General features: G+C 42.3%; 1 protein-coding gene across 3 annotated transcripts in view; it reads left to right on the top strand.

The window, feature by feature from the left end:
• Window positions 1-21,223, top strand: part of Fer (FER tyrosine kinase) — a 216,124-nt gene that overhangs the window by 51,345 nt on the left and 143,556 nt on the right. For all 3 annotated transcript variants that reach the window (XM_051190878.1, XM_051190880.1, XM_051190879.1), the window contains exons 8-9: window positions 7,544-7,666; window positions 16,329-16,518. In XM_051190878.1, coding sequence (XP_051046835.1) covers window positions 7,544-7,666; window positions 16,329-16,518 — 313 coding nt within the window. The remainder of the gene's footprint in view (window positions 1-7,543; window positions 7,667-16,328; window positions 16,519-21,223) is intronic.

A 21,223-nucleotide genomic window follows, 5' to 3' on the forward strand; every position in this document is an offset into this window, starting at 1 on the left:
ACATTTATTGCTAAGCATTATATGTGTTTATCCTTTTGTTGGAATTAAAGGTAGTAAATATTCAATTCTTGTCAGTATTGGAATATTATTTTACTTGTTAAAATTTCTCTCTAATGACCCAGACGAAAGTCTTCATGAATATAATTAATCTTTTATTCAGAAATAGTACAGTGGTACAGATACTCTATTAGGGGAGGATTAGAGGCTTATTCCTTAGGTTGGAGCTGAAATATTTAAAGCTGGCTGCATAGAATTGAGGGAGCTACAGATGCTTTTCTGCCAAACACATGTTCACAGTGAAGCCTTGATAATCGTAGAGGACTGGTTACTGTTGGAAATGAATGTGTGGGTGCCCCTGCATCAGACCTTGAGGGTGTGAAGGCATGGTGTCCCCTCCATTGAAGGGTTTTCCTAACAGTGTGTGCAGCCATCTCACAGGTTTTCATCCCTCTGCCTGGGCCTCTGACTTGATTGGCCACGGGTGTTTTCAGTATAAAGCATGGGCGAGCTTGTCGTTCTTGCCTGGGCTGCTTCTGTCCTCCAGGGGACATTTGACAGCTGAGAACACTGGGGTGGCATCCCATTTCTTAATTCATGTGCTTCGTGCTAAAGAAGGAGTGTCCATTGCGTCTACGTTTTTGTTTTCTCTCTCTGTCCAGCATCTTCATTCATCAGCGTGTTCTGTGGCAGGTTTAAAGTTATATGGTTGATACTCTGAGGAAGTTAGTGCTAAGATTGATCATTTGTTTTAATGAGCAGCAAATAGGATGAAAATATAGACACTGGAATCTAATGTGGTAATATTAAAAATGGCTGCCTGTTAGGAGCTGGTGAGCAGAGATTTTTGTGGGCAAATTATTTGTTTTGTTGGCTTTCAGAGTCGAATGAGCATTAGCAGTGTCCGAGTGGGGATGCAGCCATTTCTAGGAGGGACTGTGTCAGCACAGTCTCTCTGGTCTTTGCCCCCCTTCTCTCCCAGTGTGCCCTGTGCCATGCATGATGGAGCTGTGCTCACCACCATCGGTTGAGTTCTGTGTGTCCGGTTGTGGATTTCTGGAGTGGCCCCACTCCCAGGACTTCACTAGCCCTGGGAAGTGAGGGAGGTCCCTTGGACGGCTTTGGCTGCCGCCAGATGCAATCACCCCACTGTGCACGCTTAGGTCCCGCCAGGTAGGTGATTGTCCTGGAAGATGGACGTTGCATCAGGGTGAAAGGAGATTGCTCCCTGCTCATGGCAGCTTGAATAGTGTTTTCTAGAACCATGGAAGCTAGACTGAAGGAAAGAGGCTTCCAGGTGAGATCCAGCTACAATCAGGAACCTGAGCCCAGTGTCCTTAGTGTGTGGTGTCTTTGGCAGTAGAGGCCCACCCTTACTCATGAGACACTACCAAGAACTACATTGACAACCGTTTTAGGAGTCACTTGGACTATACTGACCAACCATGAGAAAGGAGGTGCTTTTGTCTTTACCTGACAGGCAGAGGGGTTTTGTCAGGTCCCGATTACATGGAAATGCAAGCTCCAGCCATCATTTTCTAACTGTCCTCTGAGACGAGGAGTAGGTAAGGTCTAACTTCTGATGGTAGGTAGCGGGGGTTGTGTTACTCTATGGTTCTTGTTGGAGGACCGTCAGGGAGGGCAGAAGCCACTTACCCAGGAAAGCATGCACACAGAGCTACGAACTGTTCTTGATGTTGGACAGTGTTTAATACTCCCACGTTACATAACTTATCTGATTCAGCTTTTTACTGATGGATGGACATTTAGGTTGTTTTCAGTTGTTTGTATCCAGGTTTTGTGGAGCTTGAAGCTTATAAAATCAGAAAAACATCATTAGCACTACACACTCCAGCATAGTTAGGTGTGGTTCTTATGTGTATGAGCAGGGCCTCAATAAACATGTTTGTATTGTCGTCTTTGTGCACTTATGTATTTATACATAACAATGTCTGTTAGGTAGGGTTTCTCAAGACAGGGTAGTTGTTAAGAGGAGGAATTCAGGACTTATGTTACTTGGCATTAACTGGTATTAATGCCTCTGTGTTTTATCAGCTATATGATGTTTGCTAAAACCCTCACCCTTTCTGTGCCTTAGTTTCCCATGTGGAAATGAAGGTAATAATAATTCATTGTAATGTTCATGTGCATTTAAGTGCATATTAAAGCACTAAAATGTTAATTATGTCACCTGTGATTTTTTTTTCAGCTAGTCATCTGTAGTATTTAACTGGTTTGTTTTATAATATCACATCATTTAAAGATAAAAAGAGTAAGCCATTTAAATTGTTACTGTCTGTCGCGTTTGTACATAAAGCCTATATAATAGCATTGTTGCAAAGAGCACTTGGAAATTAGCAAGTAGCTCTTACATTTGCTATCTCTTTGATATGTAAACTAATTACTAAAATGTATTTTTCCTTTACTTGATTCACTTACTCAGGACTAGTGGTAAGAAAAGGAAAGTGCCTTCTTCAGGTAACTTCATTCTTTTCAGTCATTCTCTGTCTCGCTTTGAAATCTGCCTAGTAAAACTTCAGACCCTTATTTCGTATTTTCCTAGTAAACACGTTTCTGAAGCGAGAACTGTCATCAGTAGAGGGCTGCTTAAGTGAGTGATTGAGAAGAGAAACTAAAGATAGAAGGGGGAAGGGGAAGGCCGTGGGAGTGAGAAAAACAGAGGGCAAAAGGAGACTCGAGTACAGAGCTCCGCCCATCGCCCTCACAGCTCCGCCCATCGCCCTCGAAGCTCCGCCCATCACCCTCGCAGCTCCACCCATCGCCCTCGCAGCTCCGCCCATCGCCCTCGCAGCCTCCTCCCCTACCCTTTGCTGCTCGCTGCTGTGGCCTTTCCCCTGCTGGCCCATTCTGGCTTTTTATTTCTTTGTTTTCTTTTTTATTATCCGAATAGAGTGGCATATTTTCAGCCTAAGTAGTCTGTCACTATTTGATCAGTGTGTAGATGAAGATTTAAACTGAGGTCTTTTATTTGGTTCAAATTCTCAGCGCTACTGCAGACTTTTTCAGGGTCTCATTATTGAATTGTGCTTTCCTGCTCTGATGTAGCGCAGCCAGGACAGGGTCAAGGAGCTGGCTCTTGGCCTTGTGACACAGATGCGGTGGCTAGAAGTGATTGGGCATCTTCTGCGGCTCTGTGAAAGTTACACAAGGCAGAGTTTTATAAACAACAAAGCACTGTATATCTCTTCCGTATGTACAGTTGTTTAATAGTGACTTGAGGCCTTTGAAATACAGGTTTCTTTTTTCTATATTACAAACTTTTTAAAGGTAGTGTTTATTCTTTGACAATTTCATAATTACATAAAATATTCTGATCATAATCACCCTATTTTCCCTTTTATCTCCCTCCTAAATATAGTTTTTTTTCCCTTGAATGATCTCTAATTTAATGTGGTATTACCGACTATATATTGTAGCCATAGTATGAAATTTCCTTTGGGAGGGAATTATAATTTTATTTCTTTGTTTTATGACCTAAAATATGGACTGTTTTAGAAAAGGTCCATGTGCTAATGGAAAGAATGTATATGCTGTAGTTGTTGGGTGGAATATTTTGTACATGTCTGTTTAGTTCATTTAGTACATAATAGAATGTAACTATTTTTGTTTGTTTTGGTATGCATGAGCTGTCTGTTGGTGAGAATGTGGTATTAAAGGATCCACTATTACTGTGTTGGAGCCTAGTGGCTCCTTTATGCACTATATATAGTGTTTGCTTTATAAAACTGAGTGATCAGATTTTCAGTGCATATGTATTTCCCTGTGTATTGTTCCCTTTTTAACTATGTTATAATATTCTTTGTATCTTCTGATCAGCTTGGGCTAAAGTTGATTTTTGTTGCATGTGAGTGCAGCTTGTTTGTGTGATGAGGAATCTGTGTGCTTGTCATACCATTTTCTAAATCCTCACTTTCAGTCTTCATGCTTTTGTTGATAGGGTGAGTTTCTTGCATGCAGCCACCTGTGGTTCTTGTTTTATAATTCATTTAGCCACTCCCTGCCTTTTAATGGAAGAATTGAGTCTATTTAGATTTAGAATTGTTAGTGAAGGGTAATATATTAGTTCCTGTCATCTTTGGACTTCTTTCCAGCTGTTTGGAGCACTGTGCATCTTACAGTTTTTACCATTTACTGAATTGTGTAGGATGCTGTATAGTGCCGTTTTACTGGTGTGGGATTCCTCTGGCTTATGTTTATCTTGGGAAGACTTTACCATTTACTGAATTGTGTAGGATGCTGTATAGTGCCGTTTTACTGGTGTGGGATCCTCTGGCTTATGTTTGTCTTATGTTGTCTTTGTTTTTCCTTTCATCTGTGGGATTGTGGTTGTAGTAACCATGGTTCATTGCATGCACTCCTTCCTGGCCTTTAGAGTTTCCACTGAGAACTCTGCTGTTATGCTAATGGTTTGTGACTGTAAATTACCAGGTGCTTCCCTTCTGGAACTTTTATGGTTTTCACTCTGTTGCGTTTTCTTGGCACCTTAATTATAAGAACCTCAGGGGAGGTTCTTTTCTGGTCACGTCTACTTGAGGTTCTTAAGTGCCTCCTGCACGGGGATGCCCCTGTTTGAAGATTTTGAAAATTTTCCATATTGTTTCACTTCATAGGTTTTTTTTTTATTAGTTTTTGAAAATCTTATAATATGTATCTTGCTATATCAGCACCTCAGCTTCCTTTAACTCCCTCTGGGTTTGTTATGGTATTTCATGAATGTATATGATATTGCAAAGAGTGTGTCTACAGAGAGGGCCTCTGGCTGGTTCCCACTAGTCAGTAGTGTGTGTTTGAGGGGAAGGAAACTGTCCATATTCGATCTCCTGCAGGCTCTGCTTCTCTAGTCATTTGTTGCTCTGTTGTTGCTAAGTGGCGGATGTCTAGGAACAGGACCCTAGGCTCCCTGTGATTGTGGCTTCTTGGAGTTGGATTGTCAGAAGGGGCTGTTGTGTCCTTTATCTGTAGCATCTGGGAAGGTTTGGCTGGGATTAGGTCATGGGTGGAGGGTAAAGATGGCGTGTGGCTCAGCAGCAAAGCCCCCTCCCCAAAGTCTTTGAGGTCTTTGAGGTGCTGGCCTCATCCCCACTGGTGGCCAGAGAGGAAAAAAGCCACAGTGACTATAGGTTCAAGTCAGATACACAAATTCCGTGTGAGCCAAGTAAGAACAACAACTACAGTAACAATTAGAATAGAAAAGAAGCACAAAAATAATAAGATTTTAAAATGTTAAAAATTGGTAAAATAAAGCAAAGGAAGAAACGGAAGAATGATTGGTGAGAAAATATGTCAAAGAGAAAATGAGTTACAAATAAATACAATTAGATAAAAGCAAGAAAAATACTGAACAAAATGAGAGTGTTTGAGAAGTTTTTGTTGTCAAGGTCCTTGGATTAGAGAAGCTTCTGGATTATCTAATAGCTGGAAACTAGTGGGCCTGGCGTGGGGCGGCATGGCAGGCTGCTGTAGTGAGCCCTGATGGCCACCCTGATGGCATGCTGTTGTCGCAAGGTTGGCTGTGTTCACTCACTGCATAGGCTTTTCATATTTGTGCCACAGCTCCCATTATCTCAGATGTGCACGGGCTGGGCAGGCACACTCACTCCAGAGACCCCTAGTTTGGGATGCTCAAGTGAGCGGGGGAGGGAGTGTCGGCTGGGCTCATGTGTAGGGGACTCTGAGAGCCTGAGAGCATGCAGTGGCATTCCTGCCTGGTGTCAGCACTCAGACATGCAAGGTGAAGAACGTGACTTCTTTTGAAGGCAAGCACCCTGACGACTGTTCCCTCTGTGGTTCCCACTGTTGTTGAAACCTGTTGTTAGGTGTGTGACAGAACCTCTCCCAGTTTTACAGGCGTGACTCACGGTGTCCCCCATGTTGTCCCTGCCCCAAGGCAGTGTGGCTCCAGGCACTGTGACTTGTGATTATCTTAAGTGTTTTGATGCCCTGAGGAGTTTGGTTCCTGAGCACCAGAACCTTCTAAAGGTTGCCATACTCTGAGTGATGGTAAACTATACAGGGCTTTCTTCTCTAATGCTACCCTGTAATACAGGGGTCATTTTGGTACTTTAAGACTTGTGGCAAATGTGGGTTTGTCCTCTGCTGGGCTGCAGCCCTCCTTGTCCTCAGGTTACCTGTATTTTCCACCACTTTGTGCAGAAGGCCTTGGGTCCTAAGTCCCTGTGCTGGGCAGCTCTGGGAGGTGATCCCTGTTACCTTCCTGGGGAGGGGCAGACACATCTCCTTCCCAAGAGATATTAAACCCCTGTTGTTGGTTCTTCCTGTTCAGACATCCCTCAGTGTCTTCCTTTGAAAGTCTGAAGTTTTAATATAATAGGTGTGTGTGTGTGTGTGTGTGTGTGTGTGTGTGTGTGTGTGTATGTGTATGTATGTGGTAGAAATATTCAGTTAGGACTGAATCCATTTTATTCACCCATAAATTATTTGGTCCATGGGTACATATTAATTTTGTGTATTGTGAACATAGGGAGTAGTTTATCATCAGTTTCAGTTGCCAAAGTACTGATTCTCACTTTCCTTTAATATAAAATAAATGTAGTAGTATCTATCATAGAGGATTGTTATAAAGAGTAAACAAGGTAATTAATATATGCAAAATATGCTGATTACCACTTATCCTACCAAAATGTAGTTAATTTATAATATATGCAGTGCATTACTTCAGTTCCCTCCAGAACAAACAATGCTAAGGAAGCAGGTATTTCAGTGCCAGAATATTCTAGATGAGAAAGCAGATTCTGTGAGCTGAAGAATTTGAGTCTCAGATAAATGGGTAAAGCCAGAGTGCAAATGTGTGTTAATCTGAAGACCAAAAAGTGTGATCTTTTCATAAAAGCATACTTTTTCCTAGGACATGATACATATTATTGCTTTTTATCTTTCCCGTCCCTTGCCCCAATTTTAAGACCTGTCTGGCTGTGTTCTTGCACACCTATCATCCCTGAGAGACAGTTGCATCTCTGTGTTTGAGGCTTGGCCTACACAGTGAGTTCCAGGACAGCCAGGGCTACAGAAGTCCTGTCTATAAACCAACAAACAAACAGGAATAACGCTGACTATAGACAGTCACTTCCCAGAGCACTAGCCTCCCTTCCAAGCTTACAGACCTTCTTCATAGATACAGGTTTCTGTTATGTGTAGGTTTTTCCCTGCCGGTCTGGATCCACCACCATGCAAGCCCCAAATAGAGAAACATACATACAGACTGACATCTCCCATCAGGTTTCACGCATAGCCCGTCGACTCTCACAGCACATACACTGATGTCTGGTTTCCTGGCCTCTCACTTTGAGGATTGCAGTGCCTTCTGTGACATCCAGTAGAAAGTAGACACATTTCTGTTTAGCATTTGGAACATGGTCAGTGCAACCAAGGAACTGAAATTTCACCTTAAAACAATCACAGGTGGCTGCGGTTTTGGACTTTGAGATTCTGATGTTTGTGTGCTCTCTGGGCATCTGCACACTGGCATATTTAGTGTGTTATTGATAGTGGTGCCCCCTCCTTCCAGGTTGAAGACTTTAGCAGAAGAGCTCTCACAGACACAGCAGATGCTTTTAAGCAAGGAGGAGGCTGTCCTGGAACTAGAGAAGAGGATTGAAGAATCTTCTGAGACCTGTGAAAAGAAGTCTGAGTGAGTAGCAGAAAGATCACCAGAAAGAATACAGGCTAATGGATGCAGTTTTACAGAAATGCTTATTACATGCTGTTGTGGATATGGCTTTCCAGAAATGGGAGTTTTCACCTTAAAATGGTGGGGTTTCATGTAGTTATATCATAGGACTCTGGAAAACTGTTCTTGTAATTCTGTAAAATGTTCGTCTAATGGCTGGTTTCAAGTCAGCTTGATGCAAACTAGAGTCATCTGAGAAAAGAGAACCTCAACTAAGAAAATGCCCCCACCAGGCTGGCCTGTGGGCAAGCCTGATTAGTGATTGCTGTGGGAGGGCCCAGCTCACTGTGGAACTGCTATCCCTGGGCTGCTGAGCCTGGGTGTGATAGGAAAGCAAACTGAGGAGGTCATACAGAGCAAGCCAGTAAGGTGTGCTCCTCTATTGATACAGAGTGCTCCTCTATTGATAAAAAAGAGTGCTCCTCTATTGATAGAGTGCTCCTCTATTGATACGGAGTGCTCCTCTATTGATAAGGAGTGCTCCTCTATTGATACGGTGTGCTCCTCTATTGATAAAGAGTGCTCCTCTATTGATAAGGAGTGCTCCTCTATTGATACGGTGTGCTCCTCTATTGATAAAAGAGTGCCCCTCTATTGATAAAGAGTGCTCCTCTATTGATACAGAGTGCTCCTCTATTGATACGGTGTGCTCCTCTATTGATACTGAGTGCTCCTTTATTGATAAGGAGTGCTTCTCCGTGGCCGCTGCTTCAGCTCCTGCCTCCAGGTTCCTGCCCTGCTTCAGTTCCTGTCCTGACTCCCTCAGTGATGGACTGTTACCAGGAAATGTAATCAAAATAAACCCTTTCTTTCCCAAGTTGATTTAGGTCATCACAGCATTAGACACCCTAACCAAGACAGATATGTCCTAGAAAAGTGCAGTATTCGTAAATGTCCCTCCAAATGTCCTCATGCTTTAACAGTTTGAACTACTTCACAAGGCATTCTTAGTTAAAAGCTGTCCTTATTCTTCAACATCTATTTTTCTTTTTATGAGACTTACTGAAAATCCCTTAGTAAAATAATATGGAGAAGTGTTATCTAGAAATTGGCTGCTATATTAAAAGGCATCAAATAAATTAATTAGAGCGCACTGATCTACTTTGCATATAGAAGTCAGCTTCATGTTTACTTTTTTTTTCTTTCCTGGTGTTTGTCTGGCTGATTTCTGACTTGAAAATATCTTTCTGGATCTTTTGATTTTACTTGTCTTAGTACATTTCTTTTTTTTTTTTTGTAGATGTGTGTACTCGCTCGTGCATGCAGGTATAAGAACCTGAGTTAGATGTGTCTACCTGTTCATGTGTGCAAATATAAGAATGTGTGTTAGTTGTGTGTACTTGCTCATGTGTGCAGGTACAAGAATGTGTGCGTCTGTGCAGAAACCAGAGTTTGATGTCGGATGTCTGCCTCAGTTGCTCTCCACCTTATTTGCAGAGGCGGGGTCTCTCATTGGGCTGGAACTTAATGATTCAACTCAGTTGTCTGGCCACCAACCCCCAGGCATTCTCAACTCCCTGGTAATGGGATTGTGCAGGTGCTTATATTCTGGGCTTTAGAGACCTTTTCAAGTGTAATTTATTCTTTAGTAAAACAGTGCATTTAGAGTATGTTGACACTGGCTGCCTCCTCTTTGGCGCATCTTGCATTGCCTCACCCCCTCCCAGCTTCCTGTGGTCTTGTTCTCTTTCTCTCCCCTCCCACCCACTTGGCGCTGCTGGTATGCACATAGATGGGTGAGGACGACGCCCAGCGGAGGGTGGACAGCCTGCCACACTCACACTGCTGCAGAAGAGGGACTTTCCTTTCTCACACTGGGGTGACACCCCTTCTGCAGGCTGGAATAGTGACTGGCCTGATTGTGGGCAGGTCTTGTGGCGTCAGCCACTGCTGTGGTGAGGTCATGCGCGCGTGCAAAGGACATACGGATGCAGCAGTCTTTCCTGATTTCTGACTTACACGGTTTCCACTCCTTCTTCACAGTGTTCTCTGGGCCTAGTGTAGGAAAGTGTGACCTGGATGAGGACTGAGCACTCATGGTCACACAGCTCTCTGCTTTGACTGGTTGTTTGTATTAAAGATGCTCCTCTGGTGAAGGACAGCAGTTACACTTGTCTGTGAGTTTAAGGTTATTTATTTAGGGGCACTTGAAGTGTGTGCCTCTCCAGTAGACTAATGGTTGTCAGGCCTGTGACCTTACCAGCCACAGGTTCTTGGTCCTGACTGTAGTGGCAGGGATGAACTTCCTTCTGTAAGGCAGGTCTTAGGCTTCATTAGAAAGTCACCGACTCCCTTATGGCATTCATGCTGCTGTTGCACACGTGGGTGTTCTTGTCAGGTCGGCCAGTATTGTAGTTTGCTGTGTCCATAGGTTTTCTCCTTGAACAGCCTGACAGTGTGACCCTGCACTGTCCAACCTACCCAGCAGGAAGGGAGCTTTTAGGTCTGTCTCAGCATGATTCTCCATGCTCTGTGATCACGGTAGGTGATGTGTTTAGCAATAGGGTTGTATTATCAACTTTCAGTGGGGTAACCAAGAACAGTTCCAATAACCTGTTTTTGTGGGTGCTGGGGTTGAACTTAGGTCCTCATGCTGTGTGCCGAACTTTACCAATTGAGCCATCTCCCTAACCCGTTCTCTCTCCCTCCCTCTCCCCCCCTCCCCCTCTATGTATGCCTGTATGTATATATGTGTATGCACATGGAACCAAAGTTTAATGTTGGTTATCATGAATCTCTCCATCTCATTTGTGGGCTGGTTTGTTTGTTTTTTTGGGTCAGGCTCTTGCACTGAACCCCTGAGCCCATCAATTTGGGTATGTTGGCTGACCAGTGAGATCTGGAACCCTCCTAGCTCCTTGCCTCCTCCCACCTAGCAGTGAGGTTACAGATGCACAGTAACATACGTGGATTTATGTGGGTGCTTGGGATTGGAACTTGTGTTCTGGCGCTTGCAAGGAGGACACTGTAACAGCTGCCGCTCTCCAGCTGTGCATTCTCAGGGTGACTGGCTCCCCAGGCCTGACTGCAGTGTATAAGCTTCTCGCTTCCAAACCCTCATCACTGCTTTCGGATCTCAAAGCTCTCAAGGGTTTGTGTTGTGTTAGAGCGCTCTGATCTACACTTGCTCTTATTTTTGGCATAACCTCTCAAATATTTTCTACTTCTGTGACATTTCTTATCTTCCCACTTTATTGTTGTCATCATATGAAACAGGAAATGGCTTTCTCCTTGTCTGGGGAAACCAGATTCCTGCATTTGCACACATTTCCCGTGAGCACCCATCCTTAATGGCCATCTTTGCATTTTACAATAGAGTTCTTACTTGTTCTAAGTCATTTCTTGTAATCTTATAAAGTATTACTATCTTTTGTTTCCCCAGAAAGTTTGTATTACTTTATATATTTTATTTATTTACCTTTCCTTCCTCCCAACAGGGTCCTTATACTCATTTTCCAGTGTTGACCCCAGAACTACCAGTCTTTACCCCCCCACCTCCTCTCCCCCCTTCCCCGCTCTCTGAGGTGCTGGGTACAGGACTCGGCCCACACCCACCAGGCAATGCTGTACTGTCACTCAGTTGTACCTCCGCCACAGAAGCCCTTTTTATCCCTCAGCATCCCCTCATTAGCCCTTTTTATCCCTCAGCATCCCCCCCCCCATTAGCCCTTTTTATCCCTCAGCATCCCCTCATTAGCCCTTTGCCTTCTCCACTGTGGGTGTGAACTCATACTAAGAGTACTTCTCATTCATTTCCTCAATTAACACTTAAATTTCAACCCACATTTATCTAGGTCTTGACCAATTGCTGTAGAAATAAGAATCTCAGAGGTTACCCATATCCTGGAATATACAGCTGTCTTTCTGGACATCTGATTTTGCTTTTGAAATCTGTCCAGATCACCTCTGTTTGTGTTATTCTTGCTAGCTCACTTTGTTAGGCTGGATGCCTCTTCTCTGGGTGGCCTGAAGATGACTTATGCGTATTATTATCACGTTTAACGGCCTACTTGGTATGCCTGTTTGAATGTCGTAGAAGGGCTTATACCTCCCCTGTGCAAAGCTGAATCAATCTTAATGTCCCCTGCGCAGCTTCAGTCCTAGCTGGCTCCGTAGTCTTTATTTAGTGAGTGCCACCACCATTCAGCATCTTCTACCACAGAAAGTGGGCATTTTGATGCCATTTTTGTTTCCACAAATAATGTACAAAAGTTGCTTCCAAATATTTAAATCTTCCCCTAGTGCTTCAGAAGCATTGGGTAGTTTTCTTACCTCTAAACCACACTAGGTCCATCTCTGTGCCTCCCTAGTCACAAAAAAAGGAAGTACAAGCTCGCTCCCAAACCTTCCCCGAGGACGGTTTGGCCCCGGTCTGGGCCGGCTGGCTGTTCTTCTTCGCACTTTCTTCACCATAGAGCGGGAGAGTTTTCTTTTTCCCGGATCAGTTTTTCCGCAGTGTGTTTCTTTTTCCTCCTTAGTACCTCTCCTATTTTTGTTTGTTTGAAAATTTCTCCCTTTGCAGTTCTCGGGGCTGGGCTGCCTTCTCACACGTGCCTGAGGGCGTGTGCCGTTAATGGCCCCGCAACGCGGCTGCTGTCGAGCTGGGGCGTCCAGCAGCCGCATTGGCCTCTAGCAGTTCAACCCGGGGACGTACATGGTACATGCCAGTCCTGTGCCGAGGCCTGTCCAGGCAGGGCACCCTGGAACAGAGGTACCCACAGGTAGGGGTGGAGCCGGCTTCGGACTTTACCCAGCTTCCCGCAGAGGCCCTGCAGGCTAGTAGAACTTTTAGGAGTTAGAAGGGTTAGCGTGGCCGGGCTTTCAGGGGTGAGTCCTAGTGAGCCGGGTCGTGAGTACTTGTTGCTAGCCTCAGCGTACAATATTAAATATGACGTCTATTTATGCTGCCCTCTGCCCTCTCCGTGTGTCCTTGACTGCTATTAACCCACCTCCTTTCCCGCAGACCTGTTTTCTTACCCGAGTGGAGTCATGCTGTGAGTAACTTTCTGGGATTGGCTTCTAAGGCATAGCATCCTTCCTCGGAGTTCCTTCAGACGCTTCCATCCTTTCTCAAGCTGCTGTAGTGAAGTCGGTAAAAGCAGCACGTACTTCCTCTCTCACACTTCTGGGTACCAAAGGTTGAAATATGCCATAAATAAAGGTTCTGGTTAAGGCCATCCTTAAAGGTCATTATAATGTCTGTTTCCCTAATGACTAATGTAGATCGTCCGTTCGGTGTGCCGTTTTGTGATATCTGTCTTCTGTACTGCAATACCTGCCCAACTTTTTCCTATGTTTTAAGTTTCTTCCTGTATTTTTTTTATTATGGTTGGATTAATTTTTATTGTATTTTGAGTTTATAACATAATTGTGTTATTCTCCCTCTCCTTTTATTCCTTCAAAACTCCCCCATACACCCCATCTTACTGTCTTTCAAATTCATGTCGTCTTTTTCCATTGTGTGTGTGTGTGTTTGTGTGTGTGTGTGTGTTCAGGCCTGGTATTTGGTACTGGATAACCACTCGGTGTGCCCTTTTTTAGAGAAGTCTGTTTCACTCACTCTCAACATTCCTTAGTTGCACAGACTTCATTGTTTAGGGTTGAGGTCTGTGGGTTTTCGCTGTGGTTGGCTGTGGTGTCTGTTGTTGTTGTCCTTGTTCAGCTCATGTTGGTGACAATTTATGGACATTATGAGGAGGTACAGTCTCACAGCAAACTCCCCAATCCTTTGCTCTTAAGAGTCGTTCTTTTTACCCTCTTCCTGAATGTTCCCTGAGCTTTAGGAGTCGGAGTATTTTGTAGACATCCATTAATACCGGGCTCCATAACTGCATTTTGATTGGTTGTGGTTTTCTGTAAAAAGAAGTTTCTTTGATGGGGTGAAGGCTGCACTTACCTGTGTGTATAAGGAAAAACATTTGGGATATAGTTAGGGATTCTATTGTTTTAATAAAGTGCTGGTTGTGGGTTCCCTTCCATGACTTCGCTAGCCCAGTGACCAGGTTTCCAGTCCCAGGCATGGTTTCCCTCTTGTTGAGTGATCTTAAGTCCAGTTGGAGGTCTGCCGAGTACTGCCTAGGTGTGCATGCTACTAGTGCACTCAAGATTATTTTGCCATGCTGGGTGTTGGCACAGTTCATTGGCATCATGGCTTGGTAAGACTTGGTCCTACTGCTTTGGAAGCTTGCATGATGCCTTCTGGTACCCTGAAAGCTAGTCCTTGGGGAAAAGGAGTTCAAGTCAGTTCAAACTCAGGGACAGCTGGGCCCTGGGTCTGAAGTGCATGATGTCTTCACTAATAGGAACACTTCACTAATAGAGCAATAATAGCAAAAACTTGTATGTTTTGGGACTCTCCTGGACCACTCTGAGCAATAACTCCAAAGAGGGCTTCTTAGGCCTGATGTTAATGTTTTTGTTAGATGGCCTTCAGCTGTTGGAGAAAGCATTGTCAGCCCAGATATGAAAATTTCATTTAAGCCATACACATATATTCATAGACTTATATGTATTACAGTAATTTTTAGGTAGTTGATAATATGACTTTTTCCAAGATCCTTACCATTATTTTTCCTTCTTGTATAAAATAACATTGTTTTTGTGTTGTGTTAGCCCTCCCCTGGAGTGTGGTTAGTATACGCAGTGAGAATTTATTGGTGAAAAGTGTTCCTTGGCAAACAGGTACCAGTTACAGATAAACCCATATCCTTTTCCCCTCTCTGGGACCCTGTGTGGCTTGAATCTGTGCAGCCCTGTACCTGCTACCACAGCCTGTATGAGTTTGTTCTTCTAAATACACACTGAATTTTCTTTATGTGGCTGTTTGGTTAACATTTACAACATTTTGCTTCTATCACCTCTTACATGTCACTTTATGTTTCATTATTGCAAAGCTTATTTTCTTCCTCCTGCACTGTGCAGTCCCCCTTTTTAGTTACTTTCCTTTTTGTCTTTCTGTTAGTCACTGTGTAAGACTACTGACTCAGCGCTTTTAGAGCATTACTTTTAAATATGTCAGATAATTTCGTGATAAATCATTTTTGAATAATTTTCTGGATGCATATGAAAATGCATTGTGACATCTTACCTGATATATTTCGAATAATTTCTTGTCTTGTTGTTATAGCCATTGTGATTTCTGTGGTACTTTGCTTTTGGTACATGTGTTAGGATGAAACCCCCACAAAGTCTAAAAAGTATAGTGAATGTAATCGTTTCTAGGGTCTCCTGATATTTTTTTTCTCACAAAACTGATTGACTTAGAAATTAGCTTGTTCTGCATGGATTTTCTTTGAATAGAAGTGCCAGTTTATTAAGAAAAAAAAAAAAAAAAGCAATTACCAACTAATACACAAACCAACAAACCAGCATGAATTTACTAAGAAATGTGTACAGATTTTAAAAACAGGTCACAGATTTACTGAACGATGATGATGATGTACATGGTCATTATCACTTATTAAATGCTGCTGTTTAGAGCAGTCTGTCTTTCTTCTATAAATGCTTTTTATTGTTAAGTTCTGTTCCTCCCCAACTTCACATTGTTCTTTGAATTCCTTGAACTGTTACCGAGACAAGCTTTCTTCACTGTGGTTGCTGAGGCTGAGCCCTGCTCAGTTAGATTGGAACTGGGTTCTCACGACAGGAGACACAACTTAAATAGCTCAGTGTGGTTATGTCTCTCTCTGCACTCTGCTATGTTTTGACCTTTTAAGTCAGTTACCTCACTATCTAGTTCTGGAGCGTTTTCTGATTTCTAGCCTGTTGTCTTGTGCACTTACTTTTAAGGTATTAGCACCCTGTTCTTATGGGGTAGGCATTCTTGCCAGCACTTTTCTTTCTTTCTGGTGGCCTTGCTGTGGGGGAATTAGCTTGCAGTTCCCATTGTGGGATCTCTGAGGGCCACCCTCCAAAAGAGGGGTAGGGAAATCTGTTGCCTCCATTTTGTTCATAGGAGAAAGATTTGTAGACTTATGCTCATTCGGTCATGGTCAAAATCTCTGCCATGTTAATTTTCCCTTACTCAAAAGACACACATCACAATATGCCTACAGCTCAGTGCACAGGCTATCTCCTTAATTTTATTGATTTTATCCAAGGAGCATGTCATACTTTAAATGAGTAATTCTTGAGATTTGAAGTTAACTTAATATTTTGCTTTTATGTCAGTTTGTTCAATCTGTTTGGGGCCTGCACGCCGAAACCTAACTCCTGGTAAGGCAGATAGCTTGTGTATATCAGAACATAGGTGCCACAGGCCATAATTTATTTGAAAGTGTTCTGTTGATGACTTATATTCATTTTGTCACTCTTGGCATCCAGTAACCATTGTTATTGAAGTCTGTTTTCATATTTTCTATGATTCTGAAGGAGTGCTATAGAGGGAAATGAAAGTTCACAAAAGTGTGATCTGCACACGTGCGCACCCGCCCCCCCCCCACAGACATACGCACACACAGACATGCACACACAGACATACACACACAGACATGCACACACAGACATGCACACACAGACATGCACACACAGACATGCACACACACACATAGGCACACAGTTTTCCATTAACACGCTTACTTCTCGTTGAACTGAAATAACGTGTGTTTGTTTTATTCTGTTGTAGCATTGTGCTTCTTCTGGGCCAAAAACAGGCACTTGAAGAGTTGAAGCAGTCAGTCCAGCAGCTGAGATGCACTGAGGCAAAGTGTGCAGCGCAAAAAGAATTATTGGAGCAAAAAGTACAAGAGAACGATGGGAAGGAGCCGCCTCCCGTGGTGAACTACGAAGAAGATGCACGATCAGTCACATCAATGGTAAGCTCTCCATCCGCTGGTGCCAGCAGAGTGTCTGGGTAGTAAGTGAGCAAGGAGCTAATTCTGGTTTGCTGTAACAAATTATTGCTCTTGTTGACATGCAGGTCCTATTAAACTTATTTCTAAGGGCAGAATAGACTTACTGTAAGTCACCTCAGGTCACCTGGAGAGCATTTCAGAGGACAGAAAGCGCTTCTCTTGCCTTCAAAGCTGAAAGGACAGACTGCAGTTGTTTTTAATCCTCAGGAGACAGCAGGAAGGTAGGGTATCATTTAAGATAGAAGTAAGAATGAGGAGAAAGCCATTCCTTCACTGTTTCTTCAGAACAGAGAAACTGTTTGCCTTAAGATTGATACTATGTTTACTTGTTTTCACAGTACAAAAAAAAAAAAAAAAAAAGATGTAGCTTAATTTTTTATCCTTAATATGTTGAGATTTAAAGAATTAGAATTTAGTTTAATTTTAGTTTTATTGTCTGCTTAATGCCTAGTATATATCAGTCTATCATCTCCCTCCCTCCCTCCCTATTATACATCTATCTGTCATCTTGGGAATTATTACTAGGGAGCAGTTTTGCTCACGGGGTCATGTGGCAGAGTCTCTAGACTTTTGTGTTACAGTGACCAATGGATACTATCTAGAACCAGTTAAACATCCTAGTATGCCTAGAATGGCCGCTTTATTCATATCCCCAGGGAAAGCTGCCCAGGGCAGGGTTTCAGGAGTGCAGTGTTGTTTTCTCTGGGTGACTCGATGTAGTCCATAGATGGAAATATTATCATGAAAGACTGTAGTCAGCACTTCGGAACTTCTCACACCACGTGGTCTCACATAATATAATGTGTTAAGTAGATATAAATGCCTCCACAGTCACGTGGACATGAATATGAAGTACTTGAATATTATAACCATTGCTTCTGTTAATTGAATTCCTCGATGCTCACATTACTTTCAAATTGTGGTTTCTTCCTCAGTGTCTCCTCTTCTGTCAGGATCTGAGCAAAGGTCCCCGGGTTTCTTTCTTCTCCTTTATGGTTCTTGGGATCTTTTGGACTTACATATTCTTTCAGACGAATTCACATTCCTTTTCTTTATCTTCTCTTTGATTATGATTTATAATGTTTCTTTGGCTGCATATAAGTGTGGAATTGGCTAATTACTTAATGTTTTGACAGTCTCAGTTATAATACTTTTATAACTTATTTTAAGTAACTTTATGTGCATTTAACTTATGATAGTACTAGGATGGTAGAATAAAAAGTAGTTATTCAAGTTGCTGGCTGATTGCTATTCACAATGGATAGCTATAATTTAAAAACCTGGCTTTTAAGAATTTGTGATTCCTTACAGTTTAATCCTTAAGTTATCAAAGATGTTCATTAATTCAATTGAATAAGCAGATTTTCACAGAGAATAGGTAATGGAGCTAGAGAAAGCGTACTGTTCTCTGGCACTGTCAGCCTCTTTTCTTACACCGTTTATATGATTTATAGCTACTGACACTACCTTGCTAGTTTTAAATAATGCTGCTTATTTTATTGTCTTCGATTTTTTTCCGTAATTGAAATAGTAATTGTAAGTATCTCTCATATTGAAACAACGCCTTTAGTGCGTTTTTAATTAAAAATTAAAGGTTTGCCATGTGGTGGTGGCATACATTTGTACTCCCAGTGCTTGAGAGGCGTAGGCAGGGTGATAGCGAGCTGCGAGCATCATGAGTGCGCGAGGAAGCCATGTCAAATCACAGCAAACCAAAATGGCAGCTCAGTAAGGCTTTCATTGAAAGATTTGTCAGGTTTTCAAAAGGAACACTGTGTATTATATGTAGTTAAAAATAATAAGATAATGTTTTATAGATTACTTAAGATACCCCACAAATTGGTGTCCATGAAATGTTTTGCAGTGTTTATGAGAAAGAAATACACCTGATGCATAGTTCTTGTTAATACTCACTTGCATTGGTGATTTTTTGCATTCTGTGGCTTTTGTTTAACTGATATTTGTAATTTTACAGTTTCAGTTTGGTTGAAAATAAAAAAAAAATATATAAGGCATAAATGTTTTTTTTTCTTCCCAAAATGACTGCTTAAGCATTGTTTTATGAATAGCATTATGTTAGACTGTGTGTGAAGGGGAAGGGGCCCGAGAGCCAGGAGGACAAGAAGGGAAATGGAGGAAAAGAAGAGACAATATCATGTTTTCTTTCATGTGCTAGATCCAGATTTCTGTCTGTCATCTTTATCTGTCTACCTACCTGTATGTGTGTGTCCATCTCCCTTCCGTCCTGTAGAGTAGGAGACATTAAAGCAGATGAACACTGACTGGGGGAGGGAAGGGCCAGTGGGAAGGACCAGAAGGGCAGTGGAAGAAGACAGCCCCTTGGGGGACTGAGGACTCACCTGTATTGTCCCTCAGTTCTGGCTCATGGGATGAGAACACTGTATCCTCTGGGTCAGGTTAGGAGTGTGGGCTAGTGTAGGCTCCCCTTACAGACTTCTGCAAACATCACAGTTATTCTGATAATCGGGTAAACATGCGCTGTTGGCTTTACTAAACACCTCTCTCCAGTTATTTATTAACCGCCTAGTAGTAGGACATAGTAAACTTTAGTCCAGTGTCTGTGGAATTGAGGAATTAGGCTTCTTTTCACCCCAGAGTTACCAATTTGTTTTATATTATCAACACTGTGGGCCACATACAAAGGTTTTGATGAAATCTTGAACGTCAGATCTGTGTGTCTAGAGCTGAAGGCAGCCACAGAATTCCTTCCTACTTCTGTGACATGGTTAGCTCTCCTGTAAGCAAACTGGCTTTAACTTCTGAAATTAACATGTTATGTGAAGCCCTTGGTAGACTGAGAGACAGCATGTATTTATCTTCTTTGCATATATTGAGTAGCTGTTCTTAGTTGAACAGCAGTAGTAATAGTCTTGTTATGCTACATTTTTAACCTGTGAAATATCTGATTTTATGAGACTTGCCTGTCATTATGACTCAGTAGTGTCCCTCACAGTAGCGTCTCCTGTTTCAGTCCTATGCTAAGAACAGCCAGCTGCTCTAAAATTAGTCAAGCATATTGATTGTGTTGAGAGTTTTATCATTACCACTGTGAGGTGTGCTTTCTTCATTCTGAGCCTTGCTCACTGGTATACTGAGAAGATTGCCAGGCCAACAATTGCCAGAAGACCCAAGTGGCTTTTCTGTCTGCACTGTAATTCTACTCAGGCCCCTTAAACATCTGAGTTTTCCATTTCATAGAGGGAGTATGTCCTGTGGGAGATTTGGGATACTGAAAGGAGGTAATAAGTATAAATTTTTTCTAGATAGTGAAAACCCTTAAAAAAGAGCCACCACCTGGGGACAAGTGTTTAATTTTATGAGCCATAGGGGACATTTCTCAATAAAACCACCACAGTTCTGTCAGGGTCTTTTCCTGTCATAAGTAGAGACAGCATATAAGCAACTAAGCAAAGAGTATGTTGGTGGGAAATTCTTTGGGGAAAAATGTAGCAGTTAGTGGCAGAAGAGGGGTGTGAATCATGTGTATCTTTGTAGAGAGGTCGAAGAAGACTACCCTGATAAAGTGGCATCTGTACAGAGACCAGAGAGGGTCAAAGGGGACGACTGAGTCTGGATACGGTGACAATGACCAACGCAAAACTGTAGTTGTATTTTGAGAAGTTTAGTTATTGTGAGTCACTAGACTTTCCAAATAGCCAGTTTTCAAGACATTGGTAGTTAATTGTCTTATTTTTCCTCTGTTTGTTTCCTCTTAAAACATGAGGCATAAAGCAGTTGTGGTGAACATCTACTATGCCATCATCTAGGAGGCTGAGACAGAAAAACTGTGAGTGGAAGGCAGGCAGGTCTGGGTTATATAGTAAGGCCCCTTTCACAGGACAGCAGCAACAATAAAGCAAAAGTAAGCAAAAGTAAAAACAAAACAAAACAAAAAACCAAAAACAAAAGATAGGCACATTTGCTATGGAACACTGCCCTTATTCTATAGCAAACTTTGTGGAAGACAAATCATGTTATACAAATTAAAATTCAGTTTTGGAGGACACTATTTTCTTGCAACCTAATCCTTTGTCTCTTGGGTTAAAGAGAAATTAAGAAAGAAGGCAAAGGGAAATGGTCAGGGAAAGAAGGTTGCTAGAGCAAAGAGAGCAAGCTAAATGGTACAGAGGGGAAGGGAGCAGAGAATGCCCAGCCTAGAGGTAACAGAGCATAAAAGAGGCGGCGAAGGGGGGCAAGGGTAGATGGGCTGCAGCCATGCTCTTCATCTCCTTTCCCCACCCTATTCTCCAGCGTCTTGACAGGGCACTGTGGAATGAACTGTTCACTCTGTTACATTGTAACATTGTCAATCTGAAAGTGAAGGTGAGAATTTGCAGACAGTGGGCACTGATTATGCTTACAGTCTCAATTACAGCTATTGGAAGTTATTGAAGGGTTACCCTCTAGGTTTCAAAATTTTGTTTTATGGTTCAGTAAAATCTGCTCCATGGTAACAATTTCTGAATTATATTTTTAAAGTTCAGTCTGTTTGGTTGAAGTTTTAGGTCAAGAGATAAATTACTATTTTAAGAAAATCTGTTTCTGTGGAATTACGCAGTTGATACTGAAGTAATGTTGTATTTCAGAAGTTTTTATTTGGAAGTATTTAATATGATAAATGAAGTGGAAAATATACACAATAATT

Source organism: Phodopus roborovskii, unplaced genomic scaffold (genome assembly GCF_943737965.1).
Source record: "Phodopus roborovskii unplaced genomic scaffold, PHOROB, whole genome shotgun sequence".
In the NCBI taxonomy this organism is placed as follows: Eukaryota; Metazoa; Chordata; class Mammalia; order Rodentia; family Cricetidae; genus Phodopus; species Phodopus roborovskii.